This window comes from Pristiophorus japonicus, chromosome 1 (genome assembly GCF_044704955.1).
Source record: "Pristiophorus japonicus isolate sPriJap1 chromosome 1, sPriJap1.hap1, whole genome shotgun sequence".
NCBI lineage: Eukaryota > Metazoa > Chordata > Chondrichthyes > Pristiophoridae > Pristiophorus > Pristiophorus japonicus.
This window is the reverse complement of record NC_091977.1, coordinates 143,808,253-143,827,750: the sequence shown is the minus strand read 5'-3', so window position 1 is coordinate 143,827,750 and position 19,498 is coordinate 143,808,253. Positions and strand designations below refer to the sequence as shown.

Here is a 19,498-nt window from a genome sequence, read left to right as displayed (position 1 = left end):
TGGGTCGCACCCCCGGAATTAGATGGATCTGCACTTTTGCTTCTTGGAATTTCCCGATGCCTGGTTCGAACAGCGAAGGAAATTTGTGTAAGACCTGGGCACACGAAGTGTCATCAGCGGGCAATAGTGCTCGGATGTCGTCCCAGTTCCAGCGTATCTTTCGCAGCCAGCTCCTGCCGAGCAGCGTGGGACCATCGCCCGGTACCACCCAGAGTGGTAGCTTGTGCACCACTCCATCGTAGGAAACCTTTACGGTAGCACTGCCGATGACAGGAATCAGTTCTTTAGTGTAAGTTCTTAGTTTCGTGCGAACTGGAGTTAAGACTGGCCTTGAGGCCTTGTTGCACCGCAGCCTTTCGAAAATCTTTTTGACCATGGTGGACTGGCTCGCGCCCGTGTCCAGCTCCATTGACACCAGGAGTCCATTTAGTTCAACATTCAGCATTATCGGGGGACAATTCGTGGCGAATGTGTGCACCCCATGTATCTCTGCCTCCTCGATCTGAGGCTCTGGTTCGTCGTGATCCTCCATGAATCTGTCCTCCTCTGCAACATGGTGGTTTGCAGGTTTAACAGGCTTTGCAGCTCGCCTGCACACTCGTTGGTGGTGTCCCATTGTTGCACAGCCTTTGCAAATATACTCTTTGAATTGGCATGAATGGAAACGATGATCACCCCCGCAGCGCCAACAAGGTGTTAATGGCTTTGCATTCATCACCCTTGATGGTGAACTCTGAGTCATCTGCGGACGTGCAGCTGCAGGTATGTGTGACCTGCCCTGTACGTTATGATTCGAAAACAATATCACTTTGTTCACAGTACTTGTAGCAGCACTTGTGTGCTCAGAGATTTGCTTCATATTGTCACTGGTGGCAATGAACGCCTGGGCTATCGCTCTGGCCTTACTCAAGGTTGGGGTCTCTACAGTCAAAAGTTTACGAAGTATGGTTTCGTGGCCAATGCCAAGTACGATAAAATGTCTGAGCATGTGCTCCAAATGTCCTTCAAATTCGCAATGTCCTGCAAGGTGTCTTAACTCGGTGACATAACTCGCCACTTCCTGACCTTCAGACCTTTTGTAGGTGTAGAACCGGTACCTCGCCATCAGAACGCTTTCCTTCGGGTTCAAATGCTCTCGGACTAGTGTGCACAAATCATCGTACGATTTCTCCGTGGGTTTCACTGGAGTGAGCAGATTCTTCATGAGGCAAGACGTTGGTGCCCCACAGACGGTGAGGAGGATCGCCCTTCTTTTGGCAGTGCTCTCTTCCCCATCTAGCTCGTTGGCCACAAAGTATTGGTCGAGTCGCTCCACAAAATTTCCCAATCCGAGAATTTCTCCAGGATGCCCACTGTTCTCTGCAAATTTGGGTTCGCTATCTGTATCTCATCGCCAGTTGTTGTGTATGGAGAAAGAGTCAGACTGAACACTGTGAGCTCAAAGTAAAGTGTGACCTTAGTCTTTTATTGCAAGTCTCCAGAGTGCCTCTCCAACCTGTGAAGCCTCCTTAAATACCTGTGCTCCCAAGGGATTATGGGATCCCTTGGGACTCCAGGGGATGAGCCCTCTGGTGGCTGTACAGAGTAAATACAAGTCCACATATAAAATAGTAACATCACCCATCTCCGTCCTGCCTCAGCTCATCTGCTGTTGAAAGACTCAAGCATTCCTTTTGTTACCGCTTGACTTGACTATTCCAATGCACTCCTGGCTGGCCTCCCATCTTTCACTCTCCATAATCCTGAATTAATCCAAAAATCTGCTGCCTGTATTCTAACTCGCCCAAGTCCAGTTTACCTATTGCACCTGTGCTCGCTGACCTACATTGGCTCCCAGTCTGGCAACATCCCAATTTTAAAATTCTCAGCCTTGTTTTCAAATCCCTCTATGGCCTCTCCCCTCCCTATCTCTGTAAACTCCTCCAGCCCTACCACCCTCTGAAACCTCTGCACTTCTCCAATTCTAGCCTCTTGCACATCCCCGATTTTAATCACTCCACCATTGGTAACCGTGTCTTCAGCTATCCAGGGCCATGAGCTCTGGAATTCCCCCGCCCCCTCTCCCCAGCCCCCGCAAGTCTCTCTGCCTCTCTGCCTCTCTCTCCTCCTTTAGGACACTCCTTAAAACATACCTCTTTATCTAAATTTTTGGTCACCTGCCCTAATACCTCCTTATGTGGCTCAGTGTCAAATTGTGTTTGATAATGTTCCTGTGAAGCACCTTGGGGCATTTTGGCCCAGAAATCCCAGTTGACTGCTTCCTGCAGGCAATTGAGGGAAAAACTTTAAAAAGATGTGCACCCACCTGTTCCAGCTGCGCCCACGCGAGTTCCCGGTCCTGAGGCCTCCACTCACTGCGCTTCGGAGCACGTGCACGTCTGGACGTGTGCAGGGCTGGAGCTGTAGTCACATGGTTCTGGGCAGCCAATAGGTATAGTATATTCTCATTCATAATAATGGGAACTAAGTTGGAGTTCCTATTATTATGAATGAGAATCCCCCGCAAAACACCTAAAATATTAATAAAAAATAGAAAAAATACACCACATATTTTTATTAATTTAAATTAAAGTTATTTATGTATTAGAAAACAAAAATATTTTGGGGATTTTTAAAAGTTTTTTTAATTGTGGTTTAAAATAAACTTACCATAGTGGGGAGGGTTTTTAACAATAAAATGTGTTTTTATCATTTTATTTTAAAATGTTTTTGTGTATTTTAAAACTTTTATACCTGTAAAAGTACACGGACCCGGGAGGCAGGAATTTCTGGGCCAACACTATGTTAATGGTGCTGCATAAATGCAAGTTGTTGTTCGAATGATTCTAAAACTGAAAATTTGTGGTCCCATTTTGATGAAGATGTACCCAAACTGCTAACTTATTTTCCCAACAGATGCTATTTCTAGAATTTTCTATTTTTATTTCAGGTTGCTGGCAATGGAAATGTTTTCTTTTTCTTTTTGTCCCTAGCAATGAAAGAACACATACCTTTCACCTTTGACCCATTGTGCATCCAGGTACCCATAGTGGTCCACTTTGAGGATCATACACTGTTATAACTTGTGCGGTTGGAATCTGGGAATCTAGGCAAAGTTTGCAATTGGGGCTAAAAATTTGCCGACCTTGCGACTGTTTTTTCGGTGATATTTCGCCGTTTTTTGGCGAAAAATGGTGCAGCGGGAAATTTGGAAAATTCCTGCGGCGGCACTTTTCAAATACCGCTGGAGAGAGGAATGCTGCCATGCAAACTCGAAATATCGCTTTTGCCAAAAATTTAGCTCCTCTGAGCACACCCGTATTTAGGACAAAGAAAATCACCACGGTAAAAGCTGCGTTGCGGCCCTAGGATCAGCGGTAAGTATGAAGATCTGCAAAAAAGGTAAGTTAAAGTTTTTATTTTTTAATTCTTTTGCAGCGATTAGCTAGTTCAGTGCCTTGTGAATGTTTTGTGATGGTTTGCGCCACGAATCCTCATGCAACGCCGATTTTTACCGCTGCACAAATTGAAGCTCGAATTTACTGCCTCATAGCCATAGCGTTGCCATAACGGTAATTTGGGCGGATAAGTGCAATTATTGCTGAGAAACGAATTTCTAGCCCCAAGTGTTTCACTCCCCTTCCTCACTGAAATCACATGTGCAAAAGACTTACCATTTGCTGGTCAAGCTGGTGGTCTTGGGGCTGCATGGTGAGTGGTGGGACAGGGAGCCTGGATGAGGCGTACAATGATGTTCATGCAGGCTACCCGCTGTCAGTCAACTGGCCTGCTGTACCATCTGCTAATCCACCTCTAATAACCAAATATGGATCCATGACAACCCATTGTAGGAGACTGGTGAATGCCCCATAAGACAGCATAACAGTTAGTAACCAGTTTAGTGATAATACAATAAAGCACAACACAAGTTCTTCAATAATGATGAAACCTACCAAGGGTTTGAAAATTGCAGTTTAGTATCACAATCACTTTACTATTCCAAGGTATTGTGTAAAAGTATAATGCCAATTTCTATGTATGAGAACAATTTCTTCCATCCCAACATTGTAATGGGCTGACTCACAAAAGTAAAACAGTCACCATTGCAAAACATAGAATATAGCAGTGTGCCAAGAACATTGCACAAACTTGCTTGATATGTCAGCTTATATGCTATCATTGTGGCAATGGCCCACTTATAATCAGTGTACCTTTGCTTTGGATTAAGCAACAACAAATTCATTCAGAACATCAGAAATCTCACCATCTGTAAAGTCAGGCATTTCTTTGAAGTAAATATCTCTGTCAGAGACTAAACCCATGAGCAGCAACAGATGGGTCTGTATAATGCCAGCATTGTTCACCCTCAAAGCCTCCCTGATAAAGTGCAACATCCCCACTGACACCTGTGAGTCCCTGGCCAAAGACCACCCGAAGTGGAGGAAGTGCATCTGAGAGGGCACTGAGCACCTTGAGTCTCGAAGTCGACAGCTTGCAGAAATCAAGCGCAGGCAGCGGAAAGAGCGCGCAGCAAACCAGTTCCACCCATCCCTTCCCTCAACGACTATTTGTCCCACCTGTGACAGAGTCTATGGTTCTCATATTGGACTGTTCAGCCACCTAAGAACTCATGCTAAGAGTGGAAGCAAGTCTTCCTCGATTCCGAGGGACTGCCTATGATGATGATGATGATGACTGCAAAAGCAATAGGAAACTATTTAAGTTGAATGTTTTGAATTTGTAGATGTTTCTGAAAGACTGGACGAGAACGGAACATGGAAAGTTACAACATTTAACACCACCGTGAAGATGTCTACCTATATAACTGCTTTTGTTGTTTGTGACTATGATTACATTAACACAACTTACAATGACATAGAGGTAACTATCAATGATCTTAATATTTATTATTATTTCTATGACTTATGTGTTTTTTTTCTTTGGAAATTTTGAAACAAATTTACCTCTACTAATGTAACTAAGACATATTCAATTTTAGTTGAGAATAAATTGGGTTAATGGAAAGGCATGTTTTTGAACTGGATTGAGCAGCTTTTAAATTGAACCACTTTGAAGAAAACTTAAAAAAAAAGAAAGACATGGATTTATAAAGGTGGAGTCAAAAGACAAATCGGCGAATGGATAGCAGATAGGCTAAAAAATAGAAAGCAGAGAGTGGGGTAAAGGGTAGTTATTCAGATCAGAGGAAGGAATTGTGGGCTAGAAATTAGTCAACCTAATGCACATTTTAACGCTTTTTTTGTGTTAAAAATGCTTTTTTGTCATTAAAAGAAAACTAACAAAATTGCCCAAAGGTTAAAAATGGCGGTTTCAAAATATCGGCAAAAAGCAGATCGCCAAGGTGCAACACCCCAAAAAAAACGCACCGGCTAAATTTGGCCATTTGGTGAACCCGTACTAAGGTCCAAAAATAAACCACGAGAAAAACAAGCGTTGCAGCCTCAGAAACGTCGGTAAGTAGGAAGACCTACAAAAAAGGTAAGTTAAAGTTTTTATTTTTCAATTCTTTTGCAGCGATGACTTAGTTAAGGGTCTTGAAAATGTTTCGTGATTTTAGATTTTTTGTTTTTTGCAATTTTTTTGTGTGTGTTTTCTCCCCTCCCAGGGCCTGTATTTTTGCTGTTGCTATGTCTCGGATTAAAGTTGGCGAAATCCTCGTGTAGCGCCGTTTTTTAAAGAAAGGCGTATTTTGTGGCCAAAGTTACCCCGTTAAAAAATGGCGAAATTTTTATTCTTATTTCTTCACAAAAATGACGTTATTTATCAAATAATGACAGGCTGGGGAATTTCTAGCCCTTAAAGTGTTGTTCCACAAGGATCAGTGCTGGGACCACTGTTATTCATAATTTACATTAATGATTTGGACTTAGGAAAAAGTTAGTCAATTTCAAAATTGATAGATGATACCAAACAAATAGAGTATAGCTAACATCGTGGAAAAATGCAACATAATACAAGAAGATATTAGAAAACTTTCAGATGGACAGTTAAGTGGCAAATGAACTTTAACATAGATAAATGTGAGGTGATGCATTTTGGTCAGAAAAATAGGGGAGAAAGCAAAGGGATCTAGGGATATGGGTGAACAAATCATTAAAAGCAGCATCGCAAGTCAGCAAAGTAATTAAAAATACTAACAAAGCACTGGGATTTATTTCTTGGGGTACAGAATGCAAAAGCAATGAAGGTATGTTAAACTTGTTTCGGATCCTGGTCAGGACGCATTTAGCGAACTGTCCACTGTTCTGTTCTCCATATTATAAAAAGGGCATAGAAGCACTGGAGAAAGTGCAAAAAAGATTTACAAGGAAAGTACCAGAACTGAGAGATTACAGCTATTGGGAAAGATTGAACAGGTTGAGGCTTTTTTCTTTCGAGGACTTAGAGCTGACCTGATAGAGGTATTTAAAATGATGAATTGGTCAGGGTAGATGTAGAAAGAATGTTTCCACTTGTGTGAAAATCCAAAACTAGGGGCCATAAATACCAGGTAGTTACTGATAACTCCAGTAAGGAAATAAGGAGAAATGTATTTACTCGGAGAGTGGTTAGAATGTGGAACTTGCTACCACAGGAAGTGATTGAGGCAAATAGATTAGATTCTTTCAAAAGGGAATAGAAAGATATACTGAAAGGCTGAGATGAGGCAGATGGCAGGAGAGGAGATGCATGTGGACTGTCAACACCAGCATAGACGAGTTGAGCCAAATTACCTATTTCCATGCTGTATATTTTGCGTAATTCTATGTAACATTGTGCCTTGCACAACCTCAGGGTGTTCCAAGTGCTTGACAGGCTATTAAGTACTTTTCAAGTGTAATCATTGTTGTAATGTAAGAAATGTGAAAAGTATGAATTCGAATACAGTTACTAGAGACAACAAATCGATCAGCGAGGATATAGAATTACATAAACTGCAGAGGTGATGTTGCTGAATTTTAACATGGAATAAAAATCTTAATTAAAGATTGTACTTTAAATTCAATTACTTTTTCAGATTCGGGTGTGGGCAAATAAAGAAGATATATCGAATGGTGAAGCTGAATATGCATTAAACATAACAGGCCCAATACTCGCATACTTTGAGGAATATTATAATGTGAGTTACCCTCTTCCCAAATTAGGTAAGTCGCTTATTTATATACTCTTATCATATGATCCTAAATAATGCCAACTGCAGCATTAACTAAAGTGCCTTGATTTTATATATATATTTATATTACTTCATTATTCCAAGGTTCTGTGTAAGGCCAGCTTGATGCCTGAGCCATTTTATCTCTCAGGTTAAATTAATCAACCCTGGCTCCCACTCAAATCTGGCGGGATGACATGAAGGTAGTGGGCGGGCGTGGAATTTCAGGCGGCTACTTCTGCAGGTGGCTCTAGAACTGTGCGTAATGTGCGCGATTCTCTGTTAAATTTGAAGCGGGGTCTGAAGTTTTTCAGCAGGCCCATTCTTTTCATTATTGAGGAGGCACCCACTGACCTGAATCGGCGAGGTTAAAACAGCAACAGGTAGCCCCCAGCCATCATTTACACTCATTCACTTCGGGAGGCCAGGGCTAAAATCGTCCCTCGTGAGTTCAAATCCTACCATAGTAAGTTGGGAAATTGCATCCAACAAATCTCGTAATTTGTGGGCCAGTACCAGAAAATGACAATGAAAACTGCTGGATAGTCGTAAAAATCCAACTGATTCACCAATGTCCGACAGGAAGGGATATGCTACCCCTGCCCAATCTGGCTTACAATGTGACTCCAGCCCCACACTATGCGATTAGGAATAATTTTGACTTTGGCCACAGTGTAAAATGCCATTAGAGAATCAGCCGTCTGTTTCACATCTCTCCCAATTTTCATTGCCATTGAAGGAAATAGTTTCTCTACATCAACTCATTTAATCTGAAGCAACTCAACTCGACCACTCCTTAATCTTCTATACTAATTGTTTAACTCAACTACTTGTTTGAGGATATTAGCCAAGAAATTGGTTTGCTGGTGCAAACTGGGCACAAGGAATGATCATGCGCTGGAACGGGTAGGCCCGAGCCACACCCAATATTGGAGGAGGCTGATTAGGAGAGGGAGGTTAGTGATTGGGAGGAGGGAGTCGAGTGGGTGCTGGCAACAGTCTTTGGTACTGTAGTGGAGTTAAGAGGAGCACTCCTGCTCCTCCCGGTTCCACAGTTAGATAAATCTTTTCTAACAAACTTACCTTTTCGATGGCGGCCTGTACTGGATAGGCCGCATGCAGACCACATTTCCCTGAACACAGACAGCCCAGCGCATATGCAAAGAGCCTAATGCTTCTTTCAGGTTTGGGCCCTGGACACTTCTTTTTCTGCCTTTACCAAACTGGCAGAATATACATCCCATGCCTCCCACCAAATTGGATGCTTTGACGTCAGTTTTACACCTGTAATGTGAGCGTGGCATCAAACAATTGCAAGGCAATTGTGCGCTATCATTTATTACATGATTTTGCATTGCAACTAACTTATTGTGTTCTTATCCTTTTAGATATAGTAGCATTGCCTTACTTTGAAGCAAGTGCAATGGAAAACTGGGGTCTGCTGATCTTCAGAAAGGATTCACTGTTATGTCAGCCAAAGGAGAAATTAACTGATAAAAAAGTAACTGTAGCTGTCACGATTGCACATGAGCTGGCTCACCAGGCACGTTTGCACAATGTTTTCACAAATTAGTTGTTGTAATCATTTCTGTTGGGAGTTAGGGCTGGTGCAGAGAATTGTTCTGGGCACATTATGGGCTCAATTTTCCCCAGTGATTTGTGCCGTTTCTTTGGCGCACAGCTTTTTTTGGCGTAAGTAAAAAATTAAAGTTTCCCCAAGGAATCTGCGGCAGTATAACTCAGTTAGTTACGATTTTTTTTAGGTTAGTTTTTTTTGTGTCGTGGGGGCATAACCCGATGTCTTCGCCAGTTTTTGCAAATTATGGAAGTTTGCCCCCAAAAAATTTCTCCTAGTTTAGAGTATGTGACCACTCCCGAAAAACCTTCCGGTGAGTTAAGAAAAAGCAGTGCACATTGAAAATTCAGCGCAGAAAGACGCCATTGTTTTTCAATTAAGTTTTGGAAGGAGTCAAGAAGACTTAATAAAGATTATTTTTTTTAACCTTATAACGCCGTAAATGGAAGTTTGATGGAATTCTGCAACTTTTCATATTCTTTCAACTGACACGCCACCATCGAATATCTGTAAACCGGGCTTGAGGGTCAGACATCGGCCGGCAGAATCGGTCCTGCGCCCGGACACGGACTCGGGGCTCGGCTGCAAAAGAAGCCCAGGGTGGGGTGGGGGGGGGACCGCTGTGGATGGTGATCGGAAGGCATCACAAGACTGCACTACACATCAGATGTAGCCCGGGGGGTTGGAGAGGTTCCCGATCACTGCGCCTGCTCATACCTGGGTGTGGTCCATACAGACATGTGGGGAGAGAGAACAAAGAATCTTGTCCTGTCTGGCTGCTGTTTTGAGCTTCTTGCAAAGGTAAGATTCAAGCATGGGGGCAATACTGACCATGCCATACCTTGTGCAAGCCTTCTGCATCATAGTGCTGCAGAGGAGACAACTGATTGGACATCATCGCCTGAGGAACTGCAGAGCCCGTAGGGTGTTGGGCAGGAGGCCTTACCCATGTCGGGTTTATTGAGACAGGCATTCGTACCTGCACCTGAGTGATGCAGAGTGTGTCAGAAGGCTGCGTTTCCGCAAAGAAGTTGTAACTGAGATCTATGAGTTGGTGAAAGCAGATCTGCAACCTAGAAGCATCAGGAGGACTGCTTTCTCAGTTGAAGTGAAGATTACAGCTGCACTTTCATTCTATGCATCCGGATCCTTCCAAGCTACACCTGGGGATGTGTGCACCATTTCTCAACATGCAACACATGTCTGCATTCGGCAGGTGACTGCTGCACTATATGCCCAAAGGAATGGCTACATAAAGTTCCACATGACCACCCAGGCAATGCATGACAGGGCTGTGGGCTTCTCCAGGATTGCTGGCTTCCCCAAGGTACAGGGCTGCAATGATTGTACCCAAATCACTTGCGAGCACCTTTGGAGGATTCTGAGACGTACATAAACAGAAAAGGCTTCCACTCCATTAATGTGCAAATTGTGTGTGACGACATGCATCACATTGTGTCAGTTGATGCAAGATACCCTGGGAGCACCCATGATGCATTCATCCTACACGAGAGCATTATATCTGCCATGTTTCAGCAGTAGCTAGAAGGGCAGAGCTGGCTACTGGGAGACAAAGGGTACGGCCTTGACATCTGGCTCATGACACCCCTATGCGTAACCGGGACGGAAGCTGACCGGGAATAAAGCATGTCACACATTGCGACGCGGAGCATGATAGAGAGGTCCATTGGCATCTTGAAACAACATTTCTGAAGCCTGGAACATTCCGGAGGCTACTTTCAATACTGCTCTGAGATTGTCAGTCTGTTCACTGTTGTCTGCTGCATGTTGCATAACTTAGCCATCAGAATGCAGCAGCAGATGGTATTAGAAGACCTACCTGAGGTGAGAGTGGCTGATGATGAGGAAGATGCAGATGATGATGATGAGGACAAGGACGAGGAAGTCATGCAACTACCGGAACCCGGATCATGGTGGCGGAGGAGGGCGGGCCGTCATGCCCCTTTAACGATCGCTCGAGCCTTGCGCCAGCAGCTTATCCGTGAACGCTTTGCTGCCTGAAGGCTCAGTGGCAACTATTCCAAATGGACCGTGTTTACTGTTTGGACCTGTTCAGTAATGTTGTGTTGTGTTAACGGAACAAATGATGGAAATGATTCATGTTTACTTCAAAAATTGTGTAAATAATCAAACAAGTAATGGAAATGATTCTTCTTGAGTTCCAAACGTTGTGTTAATAATGGAACAAATAATATAAATGATTTGGTTATAATTTAAAATCTACTTTATTCTAAATTTTAACAAATATTTGTTTGTACTTAATTTAACTTTAATAAATATATTCTTGTATCAAACTATAAAGTTTTCACTTAAGATCACTTACAAACTCTAAGATCACTTAAAATCTTTAAGATCACTTATTAACTTTTAAACTTGTAAATTTACATAACTTACAAAAAACTTTTAATTTGAGAACAACAGGAACAACAATAATAATAACAACAACAATAACAGCAGCAAAGAAAGGCTGCACCCATCTCTCCTCCACCTTATTCTAAGTCCGCCCGCTGTGCTTAGTCTTGGTGATTCCACCAACCCTGCCCGCGTTTCTCGGGTTGTTACCAAGCTTATTCTAACATCTTGAGTAATGCACACCTGTTGATGGGGGGGTTCGGGGGGCGGGGGCAGGCAGCAATGTGGAGGGCCCGGCTTGGGGCTGTTCAGAGGCTGGTCTGGGGATTGGAGTGGGAGTGGCAGTTGATTCTGTCAATGGGCGCGGGGTCTGGGTGTTTCCTTATTGCAGTAGCTAACTCCAAAATTCCCTCCCTCTTGTGCCCTGACAGTGTCTCAACTACATCCAACATTCCCTCCGCTCATGTTTGCCGACAGTGTCTCACCTACCTGTGACATGTCCTCCCTCGTGTTGAGGAAAAGTTTGTCAATTACCTGCAGCATTCCCTCCCTCATGTTCACTGAGAGTGTTTGAACTACCTACGACATTCCCTCCCTCATGTTCACTGACAGCGCATCAGCTACCTGCAACATTCCCTCCCTCATGTGCACCAACATGGTTTCAGCTGACTGAGATATTCCCTCCCTCATGTTCCCGGACAGTGTATCCATTTCTCGTGAGAGTATTACTTTTCCCGACAGTCCCGATATCTCATCACCCACCCAGGTGTCCAGGTGTGATTGTGTAAGGTCAATGCTCTCGGCACTCATTGCCATCATCTGAACCACATCTGTCAGATCCTGCACCTCAGGAGAGCATTATCGAGCTCTCCTTCCCCTCCTCACCCTGGGTGTGGCTCGCTGCATCCCACTGGGACCCGCAGCCTCTGACACTGGGGCCCTGGGTGTGCCTTACTGCACCACACCACAGGGACCAGCAGCCTCGGAAGTAGGGACCTGGGTGTGCCTCGCTGCACCCCACCACAGGGACCTGCAGCCTGGGACGGGACGGTGGGGCCCTGGGTGTTCCTCGCTGCACCCCACTGGAATCCCCTGGCTCAGATGGTGGGAAACCATGGAATGTCGCACCAACACTCAAACCACTAGTCAGGGAAGGGGCAAGCACCTCAATGGGCGGCACCTGCACCTCCTCCAAAGTCAGTAAAATAGTGGAGGCTTCGTCCACCCATTCCCACTCCCCCTCCCCCTTACCCCCATGTTCTTGGTCTGGAAAGTAGGTTTGGAAGATGTTCTCCTCTTCAGGCTCATCCTCATCTGAATCTTCTTCTGCTTCATCAGGGTTGGCCTCAAGTTCTGCAAAATATGACAGAACTTACAAATGACGAGCACCAGAGGAGGGGGTAGGATGGGTGCCATGACTGTGTAATTTGCATAATGACTGACTTCCAGTCCGCTGAAAAAGAACCGTCAAAGAGCGGAATTTTGCATCCACCGCGCCGGTACAAAAACAACTGGAACAGGGTAGGGGCACCGTGTTTCTGTCAGTGGCCAATTTCGGCCCACGGTCTAAGTTAGGTTTGGAGTGGTTAATAAGGTTGGTGAGGTTGGTGAGGCGAAGACTCAATTAACCACATGGGAACATGCTGTAGTGGTGATAATGGAAAGCTGGCTCAAAAAAGAGGAGGATTAGATGCTTAATTTTCTTATTCAGGAAAGATAGGGAAGGATAAAAAGGAGGGGTAGCTGTTATATATGTAAACTTGTATTTACTCTGTACAGCTACCAGAGGGCTAATCCCCTGGAGTCCCAAAGGATCCCATAATCCCTTGGGAGCACAGGTATTTAAGGAGGATTCACAGGTTGGAGAGGCAGTCTGGAGACCTGCAATAAAAGACTAAGGTCATACTTTACTTTGAGCTCACAGTGTTCAGTCTGATTCTTTCTCTATACACTACAACTGGCGACGAGATATAGAAATTCGAACCCAAAGATGCAGAGAACAGTGGGCATCCTGGAGAAATTCTTGGAGGGAGATGATTGGGAAACTTTTGTGAAGTGACTCGACCAATACTTCGTGGCCAATGAGCTAGATGGGGAAGAGAACACTGCCAAACGTAGAGCGATCCTCCTCACTGTCTGTGGGGCACCAACGTATGGCCTCATGAAGAATCTGCTCTCTCCAGCGAAACCCATGGAGAAATCGTACGATGATTTGTGCACACTGGTTCGAGAGCATTTGAACCCGAAGGAAAGCGTTCTGATGGCGAGGTACTGGTTCTACATCTACAAAAGGTCTGAAGGCCAGGAAGTGGCAAATTATGTCGCCGAGCTAAGAAGCCTTGCAGGACATTGCGAATTTGAAGGACATTTGGAGCACATGCTCAGAGACTTTTTCGTATTTGGCATTGGTCACGAAACCATACTCCACAAACATTTGACTGTAGAGACCCCAACCTTGAGTAAGGCCATTGCGATAGTCCAGGCGTTCATTGCCACCAGTGACAATACGAAGCAAATCTCTCAGCACACAAGTGCTGCTACAAGTACTGTGAACAAAGTGATGTTGTTTTCGAATCGTAACGTACAAGACAGGTCACACATACCTGCAGCTACACTTCTGCAGATGTCTCAGAGTCCACCATCAAGGGTGATGAATGCAAGGCCATGTTGGTGCTGCGGAGGTGATCATTGTTTCCATGCATGCCGATTGAAAGAGTACGTTTGCAAGGGCCGTGGAACAATGGGACACCTGCAACGAGTGTGCAGACGAGCTGCAAAGCCTGTTAAATTTGCAAACCATCATGTTGCAAAGGAGGACAGATCTACAGAGGATCACGACGAACCAGAGCCTCAGATCGAGGAGTCAGAGGTACATGTGGTGCATACAATCACCATGAATTGTCCCCCGATAATGCTGAATGTTGAACTAAATGGACTCCTGGTGTCAATGGAGCTGGACACGGGCGTGAGCCAATCCATCATGGGCAAAAAGACTTTCGAAAGGTTGTGGTGCAACAAGGCCTCAAGGCCAGTCTTAACTCCAGTTTGCACGAAACTAAGAACTTACAAGAAAGATCTGATTCCTGTAATCGGCAGTGCTACCATAAAGGTCTCCTACGATGGAGTGGTGCACAAGCTACCACTCTGGGTAGTACCGGGCGATGGTCCCACGCTGCTCGGCAGGAGCTGGCTGGGAAAGATACGCTGGAACTGGGATGATATCCAAGCGCTATCACCCGCTGATGACACTTCGTGTGCTCAGGTCTTAAACAAATTTCCTTCGCTGTTCAAACCAGGCAACGGGAAATTCCAAGGAGCAAAAGTGCAGATCCACCTAATTCCAGGATCGCAACCCATCCATCACTAGGCGAGAGCAGTACCGTACGTGATGAGAGAAAGGGTAGAGATCGAGCTAGACCGGCTGCAAAGAGAGGGCATCATTTCACCAATCGAGTTCAACGAGTGGGCCAGTCCTATCATCCCAGTCCTCAAAGGAGATGGCACCGTCAGAATCAGTGGCGATTACAAAGTAACTATCAATCGTTTCTCCCTGCAGGACCAATACCCACTACCAAAAGCTGACGACCTCTTTGCAACGCTGGCGGGAGGAAAGACGTTCACGAAGCTGGATCTGACTTCAGCCTACATGACGCAGGAACTGGAGGAATCATCGAAGACCCTCACCTGCATCAACACACACAAAGGTCTTTTTGTTTATAACAGATGCTCATTTGGAATCCGATCGGCGGCGGCGATATTCCAGAAAAACATGGAAAGCTTACTGAAGTCGGTTCCGCACACCGTGGTCTTCCAGGACGACATGTTGGTCACAGGTCAGAACACAGTCGAGCATCTGCAGAACCTGGAGGAGGTTCTTAGTCGACTCAACCGCGTGGGGCTCAGGTTAAAATGCTCGAAGTGTGTTTTCCTGGTGCCTGAAGTGGAGTTCCTGGGAAGGAGGATTATGGCAGACGGCATCAGGCCCACCAACGCGAAGACGGAGGCAATCGAGAACGCACCAAGGCCACAGAACGTGATGGAGCTGCGGTCATTTCTGGGACTCCTGAACTACTTTGGTAACTTCTTACCGGGTCTCAGCACACTGTTAGAACCACTGCATGTCTTACTACGAAAAGGGGACGAATGGGTTTGGGGCAAAAGCCAAGAAAATGCCTTCGTAAAAGCGAGAAAATTGTTATGCTCAAACAAATTGCTTGTGTTGTATGATCCATGTAAGCGTTTGGTACTAGCATGTGATGCATCGTCACATGGCGTCAGGTGTGTATTGCAACAAACTAATGATTTCGGGAAACTGCAACCGGTTGCTTATGCATCCAGGAGTCTGTCTAAGGCTGAGAGAGCCTACAGCATGATTGAGAAAGAAGCATTAACGTGTGTCTATGGAGTAAAGAAAATGCATCAATACCTGTTTGGGCTAAAATTCGAATTGGAAACTGACCATAAGCCACTTATATCCCTGTTCTCCGAGAGTAAAGGGATAAATACCAACGCATCGGCCCGCATCCAAAGATGGGCGCTCACATTGTCCGCATACAACTATGCCATCCGCCACAGGCCAGGCACAGAAAACTGCACCGATGCTCTCAGTGGACTGGGATTGCCCACCACGGGAGTGGAAATGGCGCAACCCGCTGATCTAGCCATGGCTATGGAAGCATTTGAGAGTGAGAAATCACCCGTCACTGCCCGGCAGATCAAAACCTGGACAAGCCAGGACCCCTTATTATCTCTAGTCAAAAGCTGTGTACTTCATGGGAGCTGGTCCAGTGTCCCAATGGAAATGCAGGAAGAGATAAAGCCGTTCTAGTGGCACAAAGATGAAATGTCTATACAGGCAGACTGCCTTCTGTGTGACAATCGAGTAATGGTCCCCAAGAAGGGCAGAGATACCTTCATCAATGACCTCCACAGTACCCACCCAGGCATCGTAATGATGAAAGCGATAGCCAGATCTCATGTGTGTTGGCCCGGTATCGATGTGGACATAGAGTCCTGCTTTCCCAGATGTAGTACATGCTCGCAGTTAAACAATGCACCCAGGGAGGCGCCGCTAAGTTTATGGTCTTGGCCCTCCAAACTGTGGTCTAGGGTACACGTCGACTATGCAGGCCCGTTCTTGGGTAAAATGTTCCTTGTGGTTGTAGATGTATACGCCAAGTGGATTGAATGTGAGATAATGTCGGCTAGCGCGTCCGCAGCCACTACTGAAAGCCTGTGGACCATGTTTGCCACACACGGCCGACCCGATGTCCTGGTGAGCGAACAATGGGCCATGTTTTACCAGTGCTGAGTCAAAGAATTCATGACCTGTAACAGGATCAAATATGTCACATCTGCCCCGTTTAAACCAGCGTCCAATGGTCAGGCAGAGAGAGCAGTGCAAACCATCAAGCAAGGCTTGAAGAGGATAACTGAAGGCTCACTGCAGACTCGCCTATCCCGACTTCCGCTTAGCTACCGCACGAGACCCCACTCACTCACTGTGATCCACCTGCTGAACTGCTCATGAAAAGTGCACTTAAGACAAGGCTCTCGTCAGTTCACCCTGAACTACATGAACAGCTAGAGAGCAGGCGGCTTCAACAAAGTGCATACCATGATAGCACAAATGTGTCACGCGAGATTGAAATCAATGATCCTGTATTTGTATTAAATTATGGACAAGGTCCCAAGTGGCTTCCCGGCACTGTCATGGCCATAGAGGGGAGCAGGGTGTTTCGGGTCAAACTTTCAAATGGACTCATTCACCGGAAACACTTGGACCAAATCAAACTCAGATTCACGGACTATCCTGAGCAACCCACCTTGGACCCTACCTTTTTTGATCCCCCAACATACACACCAGTGGCAACCGGCACCACGGTTGACCACGAAGCAGAACCCATCATCCACAGCAGGCCAGCAGGGCCCAACACACTAGGCAGCCCAGCAAAGCCGCTGCACAGCTGCCCAGCAAGGGCCCAACAAATGATTCAACAACATCAGCTTTCACACCGAGAAGATCAACCAGGGCAAGAAGGGACCCAGATCGACTCACATAGTAAATAGTTACACTATTGACTTTGGGGGGAGTGTTGTTATATATGTAAACTTGTATTTACTCTGTATAGCCACCAGAGGGCTCATCCCCTGGTGTCACAAGGGATTCCAAAATCCCTTGGGAGCACAGGTATTTAAGGAGGCTTCACAGGTTGGAGAGGCACTCTGGAGTCCTGCAATAAAAGACTAAGGTCACACTTTACTTTGAGCTCACAGTGTTCAGTCTGACTTTTTCTCCATACACAACAGTAGCAGTTTCAATTAAGGAAAATATTACAGTGCTAGAAAGAGAGAATGGAGGATCAAAGATATCTATTTGGCTGGAGTTAAGAAACAATAAAGGAGCCATTATGCTACTTGATTTATTTTATAGGCCACCAAATAGTGGGAAAGAGATGGAGGAGCAGATTTGCAACAAAATTACTGAGAGGTGCAAGAACTATAGAATAGTGAAAATGAGACACTTTAACTACAACAATATTGAATGGGGCAGTGATTGTATTAAGGGCAGAAAAGATGAGGAATTACTGAAGTGTGTTCAGGAGAATTTTCTTTATCAGAATGTTTATTGCGAAATGAGGAAGGAAACATTGCTGGATCTAGTCCAAGGGAGTGAAGTGGGTTAAGTGGAGAATGCCACAGTTGGAGAGCATCTCGGGAATAATGATCATAGTATTGTAAGGTTTAGATTAGTTATGGAGAATGACAAGGAGCAAACGAGAATAAAAATACTTAACTGGAGGAGGTATAATTTCAGCTAATCGGCGAGGGATCTGGCCCAAGTAAATTAGAGTCAAAGACTGGCAGGCAAAAATGTAATGGAGCAATGGGCGGCCTTTAAAGAGGAGATGGTTCGTCGAAAGTGCAAGTACATTCCTACAAGGGGGCAAGGGAGGATAAACCAAAGCCACAGCTCCCTGGCTGACGAAGGAGTTGGAGAGTAGAATGAAGCAGAAAAAGTTGTCTGATAATTCAAGGGAGAATCAAGCTGAATATAAAAAGTACAGAGGAGAAGTGAAAAAGGAAATAAGAGGAGAAAAGAGACAGTACAAGAGTAGATTGGCGGCTAACATAAATGGAAATCCAAAAGGCTTCTACAGGCATAATAGCAGTGAAAAGGTTGTTGGAGGAGTGATAGGGCCGATTAGAGAGCAAAATGGAGAGCCATTGGTGGAGGCCGAAGGCATGGCTGAGGTACTAAATTAATAGTTTGCACTGGTGTTTACCAAACAAGAGGGGGTTGAAATGGCCCTCCGTCCTGTTTGGGGCAAATAATTCAAATTATGTGATAAATTATTGCCCAAATCGATGGGGCGGAGAATAGAGGGAAATTGCCTTCTTTAAAAAAATCATTGGCCAGTTTTTGGGGTGGCAGAAGGACGGAAATGAGTCAAGAGCGGGGTGGAAGGCGGAAGTTGTCATCAGCACAGCGCTGAGCATGTGCCGCGTCGTGCTAATGCGTATCAACGGCCATTAAAGGGAGGGACACCGTGAGGCCTACATCGAGCCCACTGGCCCACCAGGGAGGATACTCAAGAGGGGATGCCTGCCTTTTGGCGGCATGGTCGAACCCGTGGCCGCCATTGTCGAGCCGACTGCAGAGCCGGCCAGAAATTAAAATAGGGTGGACCCACTGCCCAGCCACTGGCAGGTTCCCGCCAGGAGAAGCTGTCGGGGGCACTGACTGGCGGAGGCACCGCTCCCGTGGGGCAATTTCCCTCGCAGGGCGGAAAGGGGTCGGTGAGTGCCCGACAACGGGTTGGAGCGCTGAGCAGGGCAGAAACACAGGGGGCGGTTTAAACCTGTATTGGCCACCCCCGGCCTGGGTCAGACCATCCGCCTGCCCCCGGACGGAAAGGACACACCGCCCCATTACCACCTCTTAGAGGCAGTAACGGGCCTTAAGGAAGGAGGAAATTTTGGCCCCGTGGGCTTTGCCAAAGCTATGGTAAATGAACAGGTTGCTAGGATACTGGATGAGATAAAAATAGATAAATAGGTGGTACTAGAAAGGCTGGCGACATTTAAAATGGATAAGTCACCTGGTCCAGATGGGAAGCATTCTAGGTTTCTGAGGGAAATAAGGGTAGAAAGTGTGGATGTGGTGGCCACAATCTTCCGATCTGTCTTAGATACAGGGTGGTGCCAAAGGGCTGGAGGATTGCAAATGTTACACCCTGGTTCAAAAAAGGAGGGAAGGATAAAACTATTACAGGCCAGACAGTTTAACATCGGTGCTGGGGAGGCTTTTTGAAACAATAATCTGGGAGAAAATTAACAGCTCCTTAAACAAGCATGAACTAATAAAGGAGAATGAGCACAGATGTGATCAGGACAAATCATGTTTGACTAAATAG

General features: G+C 45.5%; 1 protein-coding gene across 3 annotated transcripts in view; it reads left to right on the top strand.

Annotated features, from left to right (window-relative positions):
* LOC139265923 (aminopeptidase Q-like) overlaps positions 1-19,498 on the top strand; it is a 352,506-nt gene that overhangs the window by 141,714 nt on the left and 191,294 nt on the right. For 2 of the 3 annotated variants that reach the window (XM_070883528.1, XM_070883519.1), the window contains exons 3-5: positions 4,724-4,860; positions 6,998-7,124; positions 8,521-8,675. In XM_070883528.1, the coding sequence (XP_070739629.1) occupies positions 4,724-4,860; positions 6,998-7,124; positions 8,521-8,675 (419 nt within the window). The remainder of the gene's footprint in view (positions 1-4,723; positions 4,861-6,997; positions 7,125-8,520; positions 8,676-19,498) is intronic. The other variant, XM_070883537.1, reaches the window with a different exon arrangement.